This window comes from Lepidochelys kempii, chromosome 2 (genome assembly GCF_965140285.1).
Source record: "Lepidochelys kempii isolate rLepKem1 chromosome 2, rLepKem1.hap1, whole genome shotgun sequence".
NCBI classification, from domain to species: Eukaryota; Metazoa; Chordata; order Testudines; family Cheloniidae; genus Lepidochelys; species Lepidochelys kempii.
Genome location: NC_136381.1, coordinates 154,385,252 through 154,403,680, shown reverse-complemented (window position 1 = coordinate 154,403,680; position 18,429 = coordinate 154,385,252). Strand labels below are relative to the sequence as shown.

Sequence of the window (18,429 nt, the reverse complement as noted above, 5' to 3'; positions counted from 1 at the left end):
GGAGCTTAAGTTCTGGTGGAATGAGCCCTGACAGACTGAGTAATGGAAGTGGGTAACTACAGAGATCTTCTAAAGAGCCTTGCCTTATCCAGGTACAAGGACGGAGCTCTACATTCTGAGAGAGTGGTCTCCTGTCCTCCTGTTATTGTCCCCCCCTCTCACCTGGTAGGGGCGATAGCTGTTAAGGTGGCCATTTTCATTGATAAAAGTAAGAGGTGTGACAAAGTTCCTCCTCCGCCTTGGTGAGTCCTGGGCTTTTTGGTGGATTTGCTCACCTCAGAGGTTCACGGCAGCCTTCAGTTTGGCCGCTTCTGCTGTTCACTCAGCTAACCTCATCACTAGCCAGCATGGGGGAAAACGGAGAACAATCTCCGCAGTCTCTGTTGTCCCACCTAGTGGGTCAGGGACAGGCCAGATCCCTTTCCAAATTAGACCTTCCCTTCTGGTGTTGCTCAAAGACCAGCTCAACTCCTCCTGTGTCCGATCAGGAGTTGGAGGGATAGGGGGAACCGGGCCCGCCCTCTACACCAGGTTCCAGCCCAGGGCCCTGTGGATAGCAGCTGTCGACAGTGTCTCCTGAATCAGCTGCGTGACACCTACAACTCCCTAGGCTACTTCCCCATGGTCTCCCCCCAGCACCTTCTTTATCATCACTGCAGGATCTTCCTCCTGAAGCCTGATGACGCTTGCACTCCTCAATCCTCCAGCAGCACACCTTCTCACTCCCTGCTCCTTGCATGCCCTCCACTAACTGATGGGAGGTACTTTTTAAACCAGGTGTCCTGATTAATCTGCCTGCCATAACTGATTCTAGTATGTTCTTAATTGGCTCGCCTGTCTTAACTGGTCCTAGCAGATTCCTGACTGCTCTAAGGCATCCCCTGCTCTGGTCACTCAGGGAACAGAAAACTATTCATCCAGTGGCCAGTATATTGGCTTTCTACCAGACTCCTGTACCCCACTGGTCTGGGTCTGTCACATAGCGTACAGGAAGCCAAGTGATCTAGTGGCAGGTTCCTATCCTGCAAAAGCATCAGATTCGAATCTTGATACTGATGGGAATGTTCTGACAATGTCTTTTAAGAACATTGCTGATATAGAGTGGGTGAAAATTAAGCAGTTCACCACCACAGGATGAAAGGCTAAATGTACCCATAGCGAACTAATGTACAGGCCTGATGACTTCAAGTAGAGGAGAGGAGATTGTCCAGGACAAGAAGAAATCCAGACTCCTCCAGACGCAAAGCATGCATCTGGCTCTACAGGAAGAACGGCTTGCATTTGGTAACATAACACTTTCTTGTAGAAGGTTTCTTACTATTGGGAAAAATGGATTGAACCTACTCTGAGAAGAATTTCTAAGCTTGTTGCACATCCAAAAACCAGGCTGCCAGATGGAGGGATGGTTAGTCCTCCCTTTGCTCTGTGACAGCAGGTCCGGAAATGACTGCAGGTGAACGCACGGGGGGGAGGCTATCGGCACAGCCATCGTGAACCAGAACTGTTATGGCCACCATGATGCTATTAAAATCACTGTTGCTTTGTCCCACTTGATCTTTTAGAGGGTGCGATAGGAGGGGAATGGGAGGGAAAGCATACATCAGTGGGCCTGATCATTGCATCCTGTCTGGAGTCATGCCTCAGGGCATCTTGAGAGCAACAGGCAGGGCAATGGTATTCCTGGATTGCAAAGAGGTCCCATGATGGGAATCCCCACTGATGAAAAAATCTGCTGGACCACTGATGAGTGGAGTACCAACTCGTGATCCTCGCAAAAACCTTTGCTGAGAGAGTCTGCTAGGGAGTTCATTACCCCAGCAGGTGTACTGCAGAGAGGGTGATCTGATGCCAGATGCACCAATGCCAGAGCATGACTGTTTCCCTGCAGAGTGGGGTGGACCTTGGTCCCCCCCGTGCCCCCCAGCTTTGTTATATAGTTAACAGTAGTTATGCTGTCCAACCTGACCCAGATGTTATTGGATTGGATAAAGGTCAAAAACTTTTTGCGTACTTTGTGTTGTGCTCAAAGCCGAAGAAGGTGGATGTGGAGTGTGGACTCTGTGTCCTGGTACTGTGAGCTCATCCAGGAGTGCTACCCAGCCCAGCAGAGGCACTTGTAACAAGCGTTTGGGGGGAGAGAGGGGGGCGATGGAAACAAACCGCTATATAAACATTGTCCCTCTTGTCTTATTATGGGAATGATGTCTGGAGACTGAGGAAATCAAGACACTTTTCTCTGCTTGGAGCACAAACCTTCCTCACCCAATCCCAGAGACCGCAATGGGGGGGGGGGGTCACAGATGCATGCAGCCATGTGACCTAGCAGGGATAGATTGTTGTCAGAGATGAAATGAAGTTAAATGAGGTCTCTCATCACAAGGAATCTGTTCGGTGGTAAGTAGGCCCTGGTTCCAGCTGAGTCCAGATTTGTGCCAATACATTCTATAGTTGTTGTGGGTATTAAAGTGGACTTTCCTGGATTTACCTGAAATCCCAAGGAATTACGCAGGCCAAATAAGGAGGTGAATGATGCCTATATCTCCTGAAGCAATCATCCCATGAGCAGCCAGTCATGTAGGTAGGGAAATATAGGGTGGTTCTGATGGCTGTGGTGGCCGCACACCAGCACCAAGACTTTTGTAAAAACAGTTGTCCAAGACAAGAGGAAATCCAAACTCCTCCGGAGACAAATTATGCATCTTGCACCACAGGGAGAACTGCTCCCATTTGGCAGCATAACACTTTCTTGTAGAGGGTTTCCTGTTACTGGGAATGTCAAGGACATTCTTCAAAAGGCCAGAGTAAAACCTTGTACTGGAAATGCTTTACGCCCACAGTGAAACGCAGGAATTTCCTCGGCACTGGATGGTATCTATATGGAAATAGACGTACTTCAAATTGAGAGCCGCACAGTCACCTGCATTCAGGGAGGGGATTATAGCGGCCTGGGTAAAATCATCCTGAATGGCAGATGAAAATGTTCAGCTGCCTGCGGTCTAGGATGGGTCTCCAGCCAATTAGAAAGTATTTGGAGTAAAAGCTCTTCCACCCACTCCTGTGACAAGGGGGTAGAGGCTCTACTGCCCCTAACTAGACTAAAGAGTCCAGCTCCTTGCTGAGAATCCTCTCGTGAGAACCGTCCCTGAATAGGGATGAGGAAGGGGTTTTTGAGGAGGGGAAGCAGGAATTCAATCATGCACCAGTTGCAATGATGTCTAAGACCCATTTGCCTGGTATTATACACTGCTATGTCAGAAGGAAATGAGCCAGGTGGCCACCAAAAGGTTTGACGGAGACTGGTTGATAGCTCTCGAGTGTTCCATCAAAACGTCGTCTTGGTAGGCAGCTGAGTCCAGAGAGGGTATGCTGGTGGTGTAATGTCTACCACACTGCACACTCTGGTGTTTTCTTGGTGGCTCACAGATCTTCTAGTGGTAGCACTGCTGAGGGATTGGCCAGTATCTGTGCGGCAGTGACTTAGAATATTTCACGTGAGGAGCCAGGATGTATAATTGCAAGGAGCAGAGGCATACTAATCCTTAAAGGTATAAAGTGACATACCTTCTCTCACTGAAAAGGTTGTTACCCTCAAAGGGGAGATCTTCAGTTGTCTCCTGGACCTCCACTGGGAGCCCAGAGGGCTGCAGCCAAGAGGCCCACCACATAACCACTGAGGTTGCCCTGACACAGGAAGCCATATCCACTGCATCAAGTGACAATCTGTCTACCAGCTTCCCTTCATTTAAGACAGACCCCAGTTTCAGGTTACATTCCAGTGGTACTAAACTGATGATCTCTGACTGTGTGGCGTAATGAATAAAATCATATTTTGACATGAGTTCTTGGTAGCTCACAATATGGAATAGCCTGGATGACAAAAAGTTCTTTATGCTGAAGAGATCTAGTCTCTTGGTATCCTTGTCCAAAGGGGCAGACTTAGATGACAAGGGACTTCAACCCAAGTGGTCATGGAGGAGAACCAAGTTCAGGTTACAGTTTAAAACCAATATCCCGCCCCTTTGAGGGAACAAAACATTTTTTCTCAGCCCTCTTTGACAGCTGCTGTGTGCCACATATCCCTAGCAGGCTCCAAAATGGCCTAGGGAGAGCCACATAGGAAGGAGCTATGGACTGAAGAATGTCCATGGGTGAGATCCTGAACCTTTTTCAGCAATCCTCATCAGCAGTTCCTAGCACTGTCTGTTCTCATCCGGAAGGGAGGGAGAGGCCAGCACCACTGCCTCATCCAGAGAAGATGCTGCTGTCAGCACACCTGCCGGCACACTGGCTGTTCTTGCTTCTCCACTTTCTCTGAGAGGTGTGAGGCTCCTTTCTTAGAGGCGCTGTCTGCCAAAAGTTGTGCCCTGGGTTCTCACAGTCTGGAGCTCGATGACATGGATCCAAACAGCTCCTGTGTGGCCAATGGGTGGGATCATATGGGTATGGAGGTGGGCCACCACTTATCTCTAGCTCCACAGTATGTGTCACTGGGATGTAGGGGCCTCTGGACTGCTGTCCCAGGTACCATCTGTCTTGTAGCACCACAGTCAAAGGCATATCTCAGCAACCAGCAGTTTGACATTGTCAAAGCACCCATGGGCCAGCCACTGTTTGGGACCATAGAATGACATGTGGATGGTGTAATGATGCCTCTCACCAGAACCAGGTTTAACAGGATCAGCAACTCAGGGTCTGGGTAAGGCACCAGGTCCTTGAGAAGGGTGTAATGAGGTTTAGTGGGAGAACTGGCTGGGGTCTTCAGAGAGGTTGGTCTGCTGGTGCAAGCGTGGCCATGGTGGCCCTTAGTGCAGCGTGGTATGGCCGGCGCAAATGGCAAGTGATCCTTTCTAACTACAACTAAACTAACTTACATGTCAAAGTCTGGGCTAATGTTTGAGGGCTATGGACATAGGAGGGCTCTGTCTCAGATCATAGCCAACAGAAAGGATCTGGAGATCAGAGAGGAACTCAACAGTAACAGAAATTTGTCAGGACCTTCAAGGAGAGGGGTGGGTGTCACTTAGCCCATGAAAAGTAAGCCCTGCAAGAGGAGAGAATTTGGGGGATATGAGCTGGGGAGACGAAAGATGCTCCAGATACATTAAAGTCATTACAAGAATCTGATCAGTGGGGATCTCGCTGAGAACGAAGGCCTTCTGGTAGGTGAGCTGAGGCGGGGACAGAGATCGCGGCAAAGGAGACCTGCAACTGCGGTCCGATGCCCAAGGGTGTTCCGCGAGTCTATGTTGCTGCACTCTGGTGGACTTGCCCTTCGGTGCTGGGGGCAGGGCCGACTCAGTCCCTTGGCGTGGCACCTGTGGAGCCGGTCGGCTTTGCTCTTTAGCCACCGGAAAAACTTTGGGCCCTGAAGGCCCCACTGTGGGCTGGGAGCTCCTGCCACTGCCTGGGGTGGGGGGGCGGGTCCCTGATCGGGCTTGAGAGTCTGACCGCCGCAATACCCCTTTGAAGCCCCAAAGTGGGCACATTGCCCATAAGCCCACAGTCCTTCAGCGCCGAAGGGCTCCGCTTCTTCTGCCACTTCCTGGGCACCAGTGAGGGGGAGCGGTCTGAGCAGAGTCTGGTGCTGGTAGTGTGCTCCACACCAAAGCTGATCCACTCAGCATGGGGTCAGCCGTGGAGGACTCCAGCGCAGGACAAAGAGCCAATTCCATTAGGAGAGTCCTCAAGTGGATATCCCACTCCTTCTGGGTACGAGGGCAAAAGGTTTTACAAGTATCACACTTGTCCTTCCTCGGGCTTTCTCCCAGACACTTGAGACGACTGTCGTGTGGATCGCTGATGGGCATCGGTTTGCTGCATGTTGAACATGTCTTAAAGCCGAGAGAGTGGGGCATGCCCTGCTTGGGATGAAGTCCCAGATGGGACTAACTGCTAACAACTATACTTAACAGTTACTTAGGTAACGCTATCAACAAACTGTTTACAAAAAAGGCTCTAAGGCACGAAGTCCACTGTGGACAAGATGAAACCGCTAGCCTTTGCTACGCAAGTAAAGGCACTCGGACTAACCACTATGGGCAGTAAGAAGGAACTGAGAGCAGGGCCAGCGGCACCTGATATACCGCTGCGTGAGCACACTACTCCAGAGGGCGCCACAGCTGGCCCTAAGAATACCACTAAGGCAGAAATCTCTGGCAAAACCCAAAATGGAATCGACATGAGCAAGTACTCAAAGAACTTTAAAAACAAACAAACAAACAAAAAATAGGATAGACTGTGATCTCATCACGTGACTCCGTGATCTGGAGTATGGGCCTAGAAGGCACATCCCTTAATCAAGCCCTGAAAGGGGCAAATACAGGATGGAATATACTACATCTCCCATATATTATGGGAAATCAGTACTGGCAGACACAGAACCCGAGTCCCTTCTGCCCAGATATACAATGGATCCTAAATGCAAAATCCATTAAACTGAACCCCATAAGGCCATCTTTTACTGGAGTCAAGAGGAAGAATGGACACTGAGGGAGAAAGTCTAAGAAATATCCCTTCCATAGGGTATACAAAGTATCTTTGTCCTGAACAAAGAAAAGCCAAGGAACTGAAGCTTTCTAAACTGCTGTCAGACTTCAGTGACTACTAGTACAGTGCTAGTAAAGCTTTATCTTGCTTAGGACTCCCCAGAAGCATCTGCAAGAGGACTTTAAACATGAAGCAATAGAGGAAAGAAAAAAAGATCTTTTAAGCTGTTTCCCCAGGACAAAGGCATTTAAAGCTGGGGTAAGCTCTACCTGAAAATTGTGGCTATCCTTGTTTATGCTTGAGATTTGCACTGGTCCAGCTACATTGCCAAATTCCCAGTGTGGACATGGTCTTAGAAAGTCAGGTGCTACGCAAAGGAATCACAGACTATCAGGGTTGGAAGGGACCTCAGGAGGTCATCTAGTCCAACCCCCTACTCAAAGCAGGACCAATCCCCAATTTTTGCCCCAGATCCCTAAATGGCCCCCTCAAGGATTTGAACGTTCAACCCTGGGTTTAGCAGGCCAATGCTCAAACCACTGAGCTATCCTTGCCTCCCTCCCCTGCTTTCTGTAATGCTACTTGTGTATTCTTCGACATGCGAGTATGAGTGACACATGATCCTTGTTCAAAAGCTTTAAATATCAGTCCATAATTTTTTGTAAAAAGTAAATGGTAAGTAAGGTTTCTAATTAGACTACAGATTAACCCAGAGATGGGCAAACTACGGCCCGCGGGACCGTCCTACCCGGCCAATGAGCTCCTGGCCGGGGAGGCTAGAACCCGGCCCCTCCCCGCTGTTCCCCCTCCCCTGCAGCCACGCAGGCAGTGCAACTTGTGCCTGCCCACTTCCAGGCTTCCCAATAAGCCTGTCCTGCCACTCTGAGCGGCATGGTAAGGGGGTGGGGGGAGGGAGGTGTTGGGTAGGGGGTTCGGGGGGGGGCAGTCAGGAGACAGGGAGCAGGGGGGTTGGATGGGGGTGGGGTCCCGTGGGGTTAGGGTGTCCCGGGAAGGGGGGACAGGGAGCGGGGGGGCAGTCAGGGGACGGGGTCCTGGGGCGGCAGTTAGGGATGGGTCCCAGGAGGGAGCAGTCAGGGGACAAGGAGTGGGGGTTGGTGGATGGGTCGGGGGTCCCGGGGAGCCTGTCAGGGGGCGGGGGTGTGGATAGGGGTCAGGGCAGTCAGGGGATAGGGAGCAGGGGGGTTGCATAGGGGGTGGGGTCCCGTGGGGGTGGTTAGGGGCAAGGGTTCCTGGGAAGCGGTCAGGGGGCAGGAAGTGGGAGGGGGCGAGGACCAGGCTGTTTGGGGAGCCACAGCCTTCCCTAACCAGCCCTCCATACCATTTCACAACCCCGATGTGGCCCTCGGGCCAAAAAGTTTGCCCACCCCTGGATTAACCCAATATCTTCCAAAGTGTGGGACACAGCCTGGGAAAGCACAGAGGAATCTACTCGAGAGAACCCAGGCCTCTCAATTATTCTCCAGAGCCTCAGCTTCCATTAAAAACATCAGTCTCCACCTGTTAAGATTAGGAAGAAAACCTTGAAAATGTGACCCAAATATGAGCGTGATGTCTGTCCATTTGAGGCACCTTACAGACTAACAAATTTATTTGAGCATAAGCTTTCGTGAGCTACAGCTCACTAACACAGCTGCTACTCAGAAACCTGTCCATTTGAGTGGACACTCATTCTGAGCAGACTTTCAACATTACATCGGAGGGCTGATAGGGCTGCACAATTTTTTTCATATTCCTGAAAGGGAATTTAGCTTTCAAAAGTTTTGAACGTTCTGGATTAGCCTGTACACTGAATTTCCGTGAAACAAAAAAAACTGACCACCTCTACCAATTTAAAACCTCCACAAGTAACAAAATTATTTTTGAACACTAAAAATACTGGAAAAGTAGGACACATGACTAGGTGTTCCATTAGTATATTTTAAAATATTCCACTGGCTACTACTTTTGTTTTTAATTAAGAAGCTAATGCTCTCTTTTTTTGGGAGAGAGAAAATAATTAAAAGAATTACTGTTGAGTAATGAGATAATCAAGTAAGGAGCTACAACGGTCTCTGAAAAGAATGCCATGCAATTGTTCACCGCAAGGATGGTAGCCAGAATTCAGAGCATTATGGGGTCAGAGAAGGAGATAGACTAAAACAATGGAAAACTACATTGCTCTTGCAGCCTTGAGGATATTTTAGAGGACTGGGGTGGAGGTTGCTATAAAGAACTGCTTTTTGATATATTACATGCATTCTGTTTTCTTAAACCAAAAAAGACGAAAAGTCTAAAAAATATGTTTTTCTTTCCAAAGTATAGATGAAAAGATTTACTTTGCTAAAAAGCTCTTACAGCTTGCATCCACACTGAAACCAGCTGCTCTAGTTCCATTTTAGCCTGCTTGGACTGCTCCAAGATGCGTTCTCTGTGTTCATGGCTGGTGTAGGCAGAATCAGTAAAATCTTCTGTGTGTTCCAGAATGAGTTCCAGCATTGTTGAAAGATTCTCCTTAGAAAGAAAATAAAGATTCTCCCGAAGACCTTCCACCTTATTCTGTAAAAGATAAAATTCAGTTCCCTGTGAATCACTCATGTAAATACAGATAGTGCATGTATCGTGCCTCTTCTCCCACCCTTCAGCTTTCCTTTAGCCTATTGTTCTCACTTTCTGCCAATGAGAAATTATTTTCCCCACCCGCAGCCATCCATTTTGTTTCTTCACCTACTAGCACCATTAGCAATGTTATTTGTATCTCACCACTGAAACAAACAGCAAAGTTAAGCATATTTCAATATTTCTGTGCTATAATAGTTCTGCTGTGAATAGGAAGATAAACCCAATCTAGTGACTGTTGCTAAACATAATGTGGTATTCATGTTTTGTTTGGTCTTTTACACACCCTCCTGCATTCAAAATTTTTATAAAAATTTTACATATAGTAAAGTGCATATTCTTGGGCAGCCGCATCATGGGAATCTTGACCAAATTTTAGGTGCAGGGATATAGAAAGAAGAGTAGCACAACCTCCAGGGAATGGATATATCAGATAAACTCAAAGTCAGGATGCAAAGGGCCAAAAGAGCCTCTCCCCTGATTGCCATCCTGAGGAATAAATCTTGGGCAGGACAGACTGTCAAGTGTTCAGCTAAGAGATCCATTTAATCAGAAACATGTTCTCGGGGGGATGTGATATCCAATGGAATTTTAGCAGAGCAAGATTAAATGAGCAGAAGAGATGATTTTGGATTGGAACAATTTCTTCAAAATGACAGTTTGCTCTTTTACACTCTTTTCACAGAAGGGTGATGTTTTTAGTGTGTAGCTTTTAAAATGTTAGAAGTTTAATTACCAATGATCAACTAGGAGCTTCCTTAGTCCACCTCCTAATGACTTATTTTAGGGAAACGCTGGCTGTGACATTGTGGGTACATCTACACAGCACACTAAGCCCAGACCTGTGTGACCCATGCCTGCAGACTTGGCATTTCCACGTCTGCCCTTGAACATCCACAATGCATTAGAAACCCAGGCCTAACAGCCATGCTGGAGCATCCATACTACAATAAGCAGACCCAAGTCAAAGCTTCAGCTTTTGTGGGTGTGTGGGCTATTGCACTTTTGCCAGCTGTAGCTGTTCTAGGGCTTGGTTCACAGAGGGTGTTGGGAGAACTTGTCTGTCTATCCCATGGAAGTTAATTGAGTGTGTTTTCGGTGGTCTTACCCCATGAACACATCCTATCAACCTATTTTGTGTCCATATACTCCCAGCAGCCAGAGGAGATAGGGGTACTGTCATTTCAGTAACAACTCAGCTGATGCTGCTTATGCCTCTTGCCTTAGCCGCAGATTTCCCCTATTTATACCAGTGCTTCTGGAGAAGGGCCGCAAGCACAGACTGGTGGGATCACATTGTCATGTGGACATGGGAATGACCAACAGCAGGTCCTGAACTTTCGCATGAAGAAGCAGATGTTCCGGAGGTTTGTGATCAGCTTTCCCTATCTTCCAGCACCAGGACACCCATATAACAGAGGTCATGCTGGTCCAAACACAGGTCGCTATAGCCATAGGTATGCTGGCTACCCCAGACTGCTACAGTTTGGAATTGGCAAATCAATTGTGAGGATTGTTGTGGCAGAGATTTCTGAGCAGAGGATGTACCCAAAGGTGATGGGCATTACAAATGTTCCTGAAATAATTGCTGGCTTTCAGTTAATGAGTCTTCCAATCTGCGCCGGGACCACAGAGGGACTCATGCCTATAAATTATACACTGGAAGCATGAGTACATAAACCACAAAGTACTACTCCATCGTTATTCAGGCCCTGGTCAACCACAGGGGCAGATTCATGGACATTAATGTTGCATGCGCTGGCATGGTGCATGATGCCGGGGTCATGGAGAAGCTGGGACATTATTCCCATTGAATGACATGCTGATAAATGGAGTCACTGTCCCTACTGTTATTCTAGGAGATCCCACTTACCTGTTGCCATGGCTTATGAAACCATATCCTCATTTCAGAGGACCTAGCAAAAGAAGGTTCAGCTACACACCTCAGTAGCTACAGGAAGGTCCTGGAATGGAACGTTAACATCGTTGACTTGCTGCTTTATTCACTCTCTACATTGTTCTGTTGTCCCCCTGATCTCCAACACTGCCATCTGCTTGGATACAGTTTCGTAGACATGATTATTTCTTGTGCTCTTGATGAAGTTGAATGTTTTGCTCTCCTTGCACTAGAGTTTTACTAGAATCCAGCTCTGTTTCTCAGGCCAGCTGGCAATGTGCTTGATGCAGGACTTGATCTTACTGCTGGCCGTTCAAATACATGCTGGCATTGATTGTGTTTTCAGCTGAGCAGTCCATGTGGAAGTGAAGGGTTAAATGCCAAACAGCTGCATTTGAACCAGGACGTTGCTTTCAGTTCCTGGGAAGTGAGTGGAAAGCTTTGGGATTGAAGGGCTAGGAAGCACAGCCGCAGAGGACTGTGGGATATCATTGTTGGATTCTGAATCTGGCAACCTGGACTTGACCTAGCAGCCACATAGCAATGCCTGAGGCTTTGAATCATTTCAAGGGGGACTGAGGCTCTGACACACACCCCCCTCCCCCCGCCCCCAGCAAGGTCTGTGAATCCGAGTGAATGATTTCAGTGTGGACAGAGGCTGGGCTCTGACATAGGTTTAAGGCCAAGCCCTGAGTTAGTGCTGTGTAGACATACCCTACTATCTGGGCCGCCTAGGAGTGAGAGTTGAGAACAGCACTTCAACATAGCATATAGAGCTGAATACATTTTGATCTACTCCCCTACGTGTTAGAAGTGGTTGGAATACTAGCAGGATGATGTGCAGTGGCAGCATCAGACAAACCATAACCATCTTTTTTCAAACTATAATGAACTTCTGGGAGCTTTGTGCAAGGCTGACATTGGAAACTGCCACTCATTCAAGATGCAGAGAAATTAGTTTCCTAGTGTACACATGTATTTTTGAAATTTATGCTGTAATCAAATTCTTTTAAGCCATAGAATAATAATACTGTCTTTATCCTTACCTTGAATTCTTTGATGCTAGTATATATACTTATGGGGGCCATTTCATTCTCTCCACTGAGTCTAGAGTCAGTTACAATCTCTATTACTTGCTCCAAAGCTAATCTCATTCGGTGAAACACTCCTTCTTTGTTTAAAAGAGCAGATTCACAGTCAGGATGCCTCAGACATGTCTTTAAAAGTAAATTTAACATATTACCCAAAAGTCCACATGTAATATAATGAAACAAATACTCATTTCTATACCCAGCCTAAAGCACAAATGTGTAATGTTATTGCAAATTCCCTCAATTAACTCACTATTGCATATGGCAACATTTTTAGCATTACTCATGGAAAAGCTTCTCTCCAACATCATTTTATGTTCAAATTTCTTTTGTTGCAATCTTTATAAATATAGCTGGGGAAACAGGGTTATGTTATTCCCACCAGCTATTATAATCTGTGGTTTACCACACTGAGTAAAGTATGAGAAGCCTTACCTTTGAAGCAGTTAGAAGCATCATGGTGCATTTCTCAAGGACAGCCCTAGCTGCTGCCATTCTAGCTTTTTTCTTTTCATCCTTTAAATCCTATGTAAAGGAAATGAAAACACTGAGTATTCTTGGATGATAGCTGAAGAAATTAGCTGCTTATAAACAAAGAAAAGAACCAACAAAAAGTTAAAAGTTGTCTTTTTTTTTTCAGCTACTTTATGATGTGTGAGTCTTGAAATATCAGTCTATCCAACAGATAACTTCTTGGAAATCTAGAATACATGCAGAATTATGACATCACAAAACACAAAAGAAGAAACCTGAGCAACTGAAGGGAAAGACATTTTATGTCAGACTATTTGAAAACTATATTTTATTTCTGTTAACATCCATTTGAGTCAAACTCGTGGAAGAAAAGGTCTCCGATATATTCAATATCCCAGATCCTCCAGCTATGTCCTAAGAAAGTTCCCACTCCTTTAATTTGCTAATCCAAAGGAGTCCTCTTGAATAAACAGGAAGGCAAGATATGACATTTTAATGTAAAAACTAAGCAAAAAAATCCATCCCAAAATAAAATGGTGGGCAGGGAAGTGAGAGTGAAAGGTAGAGGGAGAAATCAGATCCTCAATACATCATAAAGCAAATAAGAAGCATAAACCAACTACCTTTTTGTTAGGTCACCTTTGAAAAACTCGCAAACCAAAGAATGAGAAATCTTCATAAAGGAAGAGGCTATAAAATTATTCTTCTTTTAAAAAGAATAGTATTACGTAATTACAACCTTGGTGGTTAAAATATTAAGTGCATAAAATTTTACTTGATGAAACACTTAAGTGGCTTAGCTAGAAACCAATCTATTTGTACGGAGAGGAACTCAATAACAGCAGAAATTTGTCAGGAAGTTCCCAGGAGAGGGGTGTGTGTCACTTAACCCATGGAAAGTAAGCCCTGCAAGAGGAGAGAATTTGAGGGACATAAGCTGGAGAGAGGAAAGATGCTCCAGACACACTGAAGTCATTATAAGAGCAAAGAGTTAAAGATGAAAAAGGTCTTCCACACACCAGCAGAACTCAGTTGCATAGTGTCTTAATCTTTAAAGAAATGAGGGCCCTTTCATCACTCCAGCTCAAATACTCTTAAGTTCTTCTTTGAGCAGATGATCACGTGGGTGCTCAACCGTACGCTGTACACTTGCCTGTGCACTCTCCATTGGAAATTGTAAACAGCAGCGTCCACAGGTCTATGCCTGCACAGTGCAGCACCTAGTGCTCCAGGCAAGGGCATATAGCTAGGCGCAGACTCGCCACCACTCCAACTCCTGCTCAACCACCTGAACAATTGAGCAAATAGAGCAACTGCAGAATGCTGCTTCCTAGATGTGTTTTCACCTTTCTTACTTATTTGCTTCAATGACTATTTTTTCCAGTTTTGTTAATTTTTCTTAGTTGTAGCACAATTTTGTCCTTGGGGGATTTCCCCCTCCCTAAATTTCTTGACCTTGCAGGCTTTGTGGTCTATGGCACTTCCCTGGACTACGTCCAAGGCCTCAAGGTACAAGCCCTACCAAACCTGCCCACAAATCTTTTCACCACAGCAACAGGCACTCCAGCTGTCTACAGGGCCTTGGAGAACCTCACATCCCATCCAAATGCAAAGTCTACACGGAGTTTAAGGGCAGGTCCCACAAGGATAGAGAAGCTAGACTCAAGCTCTTCCTAACGGAATGCTCCTTATCTCCGGCGGAGTCCAATTCCCTCTCCCCCGCCCAGTACACCGGGCTCAACCTCTCAGGCCATACCAGTGACTTCAAGTGCTCTGGGGCAGTTTCAGAGATGAAGCCCACTGAGAGAAGAAAACTCCTTTTTCCCCACCAAAGACTCTCGAAAGATGAGTAGGTCACCTCTTAGAGCAGACTCAAGGGAGACCTTGCGTGCCACAATGGGTACAGCCCAGGCTCCAGCTGACTCTAGTACCAAGGTTTTGGTACCGGCTAGATCAGGGATCTCAAACTCAAATCACCATGAGGGCCACATGAGGACTAGTACATTGGCCTGAGGGCTGCATCACTGAAACCTTTTCATACAATGATACGAAAGTATAGTAAAAAATGAAGAGTAATATAGTATGTTATTAAAAGTCAATGTATTAACATTTTTAAACTGTAATGCAAAGAGGGATTTCAATAAAATATAAACACTCAGTAATGTTTGAAGCTTGACTGCCAGTGGAGTCAGTGCCTATGGTGGGCCGCAGGAAGTAACTGTGGGCCCCGTGTTTGAGACCCCTGGCCTAGCTGTCACCTCAGCTGGAGAAGTCATCAACAAAGCAGCACCAAGAGGAACCTTCCTCTGTACCATCTGACACCTCTAGGCAGTGAGATTCATCTAAAACCAGAGACTCTTAAGAAGACCACTTCAAGGGCACTGGTACAGACAACCTCTTGGAGCCAGAGACCCCATTCAGACCAACTGCTGATCCATCTTCCTCTTGACATAACCATTCTAAGCACTGAGACATCACCTCATCCACCTCTCCAATACCACATGCATCTCTAGCACTGCAGCCATCCCCATTTCAGGACCTGGTACTACCTCAGGCTCCTACTGCTCATTATCATAGCCCTCCAACGCCCTCCAGATTTCTTCCTCCCAAGGATCTCATCTCAGATGAACTGCAGTACTCTCTCCTAAAGGGCACGGTAAGAGACTCTTCCTCAATGCCACTTCAACAGTTGGTGACTGACCCTTACTCGCAAGAACAAGACCCGATTCTCTGCCTCGAGTACCAGACACCAATGCCCAAAGACTCACTATTCAACTCGGAAAATGACATCCTCAGACTCTGAGGTTTTCATACAGGGCTCTATCTCAACACCTACCACACTACGCCTCTTGAGACATACCCTGAAGATGACTTTCTAGAGCCAAGCAGATGCCCTAGGTTCCCTGAGCACAAATACCTGTGGGGATTCTTCCCCATCCACTTCTTCAGTGGGACTACTGGAAAGCCTGGGTAGGTTATGGCACCCAATCTACAGAGTACCAGCCCACAAAAAAACAACAGAAAGACCTGCCAGTACTGCAACAGCCACTGGCACTGCAAGATAGCCCACTAGTACTGAACGTTTCCCTGTTACCCGAGAAGACTCACGAGAAGCGAGAGGCACCAAATGAAGGGTCACCCCCTTCACCCAAGTCTTCCTTATCCCTGACAAGGCAACGATGCTGCTGCTGCCATGGCCTTCTTATGAAGATCACTTTAGGGCCTTCCAGGACTTAATGAAGTGGTCAGCAGAATCCCTCCAGATTCCATTGGAGGAAGTCCAGGAGCCTCAACATTCCCAGGTGGACATTTTACATATCATCCCCCCCGCAGAGTAAGATATCCCTACCCATCAATGAGGCACTGTCATCACCAGCATGTAATCTATGACACTATCCCATCTACTTAAAAGAGTCGGAAAAAAAATATTACATTCCAGTCAAGGGAATGGAGTATTTCTTCTCTCATTGCTCCTCAACTCTTTAGCTGTAGACATGGTCAATGACTGTCAAGCTCGCTCCAGATTCCCTCCTTCTGAGAAGGTGTCTAATCACCTAGATTTCCAGAGTAGGAAAAGCTATTTGTCAGCTGCTCATCAATTTCAAGTTGCGAACTACCTGACCTTGATAAGTAAAATGTGATTTTACATAACTATACAAAGTTTGCTCATTTTCTAGAACTGCCACAAGACCAAAAGGAACAATTTCCAGCCCTCATTTCAGAGGGTCAGTTGACTGTTAAAGCTTCCCTGCAGACTACTCTCAGTGACACTGACATGGCTTCACAGTCCTTAGCCACCATTCTAGTACTATCTGCAACAGATCTACAAAGACCCTTAGAAGAGGATTACTCTCCTCTACAACCACCCAGCCTGCATCTTTCTCTAAGTCATCATTTTGACAATAGGGTCAAGGGCCTCAAAAAATCTTTTCATAAAGACCCTCTAACTGCACCATTCTGCCATCTACTCTCCTTCTGGAGATTGCCTATTCCATTCCTACATGCCTGGGAGTTTATCACCACAGACAAGTGGATTCTAGGGGTGGTCACTACAAGATACTCCATTCATTGCCATTCTGTCCTGTCCAGCCTCCTTTTCATTCTTCCTCTTCAGGGATCTCTCTCACAAGGATCTTCTAATGCACTAAGTCCAATCTCTCCCGCACTTAGGGGCAATCAAGCCAGTTCCTTCTCAATTTGTTGGAAAGGGGTTCTATTCCAAACATTTCCTGGTTCTCAAAAAAGTGGCAGTTGGAGGCTGATATTAGATCTTAGGAATCTGAACACCTATATCCTATTACAGTACTTCAGGATGGTGATGTTAGCTACCATAATCCCACCCATAGTTCCAGGGGGTGTTTCGTTGCCCTCCACCTCCAAGATGCCTATTTTCACGTGTCTAGTCATCCCTCCATCAAGCATTCTTTGCTTTTTGCAATAGGCTCAGAACATTACCAATACCGTGTCCTTCCCTTTGGGATATCCGTGGCCCTGAGGGTCTTTATGAAGGTCTTCTCAGCAATAGCATCTCACCTGTGCTAGTGGGGCATCACATTTTTTCCGTATCTGGACGACTGGCTCCTCAGAGGCCACTCTATCTACAAGGCCCAGTCAGTAACAACCAAGGCTGTAGCCCTATTTCAGTTTCTGGGCCTCTGCATCAATCTAAAAGAAGTCTACGTTAATACTAGTTAGAAGGAGGAGCAGCAGCAGATCGACCCAGAGCCGGATATGAGTACAGGCTTCTTTATTGAGATACTTGTTCCCCTGGACCCAATTGTCCAGTAAGCACTGAATTAGTTACAGCACACTTTTTGTTTAGGTTAGTATGTACACGCCTACATCTGCTACAACACCCCAAAAACCCTTAAGTAACAAACACCTACTGTTAGTAAACCCACCCCTATATATTACTCATAGCATTACACTTTTCATCCAGACACTTTTACCTTGAAGATACGTTTCTTGGCAATAATCTGTTGCCATAAATCTCCCTCATCAGCAGTTCTCAGGGAGGGAGGAAGGGGCCGTGAGCAGTTCTCAGGGGAGGGAGGAACAGAAGGGAAGATAACATTTCTTTTACCTTCTTTCACAGAAAGGGCATTTCTCCTAAAGCTGCATCCTTATCAACCCTTACAAGCAACAGAGAAGAAAAGAATCTGCAATTTATATATTAGACAAAGAAATACTGCCTACATATGCCTTTGTCCCCTAATGCCACGTTAGCACATTAGCAGCTTATTGTTATACTTAACCCTAAAATATCCCAACAGTACTGTCCAGCAGATAGGGAGTCTAGTGCAGCCCTGATGAAGTCTAACCACCAGGCTCTACCAGCCCAAGGACAGATTTTCCACTACATCCAGCCTGAACTCTGCTCTACAGCACAACCCCCAAACAACTACAAGGGCCTGTCTACAATCCTAGGTCACACTTTGGCCTCCATGTTCATTATACCACATGCACGACTGCATCTCATATGCCTTCAGGCCTGGCCAAGGCCTACATACACCTCAAACAGACACAGTCTTTCCAAATGAATCACTGTGCCTCCAGAGGTACTAGACTCTCTCAGACAGTGGAAACACCCCCTGAATGGGAATCCCATTTTCACATCTACCACTTTTGAAAATTCTTCTCACAAATGCTTCTCTCTTCGGTGGGGGGGGGCGCATGAATAGGGTGCCAGAGCACAGGGCAAATGGGTCCCCATAAGAGATAGTTCCAGAATGTTGATGGGGAACAAAGAGCAGTCTCTATGCATGTCAGCACTTCTTTCATGACACAGCAGGCCCTTCTATCAGGGTAATATTGGACAAGACAGCTATATACTACATACACCAAAGAAGGGGAGCAAGATCCCAA

The 18,429-nt window shown here is 46.5% G+C and overlaps 1 protein-coding gene across 4 annotated transcripts in view; it reads right to left on the bottom strand.

Annotated features, from left to right (window-relative positions):
- Positions 1-18,429, bottom strand: part of CTNNAL1 (catenin alpha like 1) — a 126,649-nt gene that overhangs the window by 54,121 nt on the left and 54,099 nt on the right. For 3 of the 4 annotated variants that reach the window (XM_073332471.2, XM_078851647.1, XM_073332472.2), the window contains 3 exons: positions 12,526-12,615; positions 12,046-12,216; positions 8,842-9,042 (listed from right to left, as the gene is read on the bottom strand). In XM_073332471.2, the coding sequence (XP_073188572.2) occupies positions 8,842-9,042; positions 12,046-12,216; positions 12,526-12,615 (462 nt within the window). The remainder of the gene's footprint in view (positions 1-8,841; positions 9,043-12,045; positions 12,217-12,525; positions 12,616-18,429) is intronic. The other variant, XM_078851648.1, reaches the window with a different exon arrangement.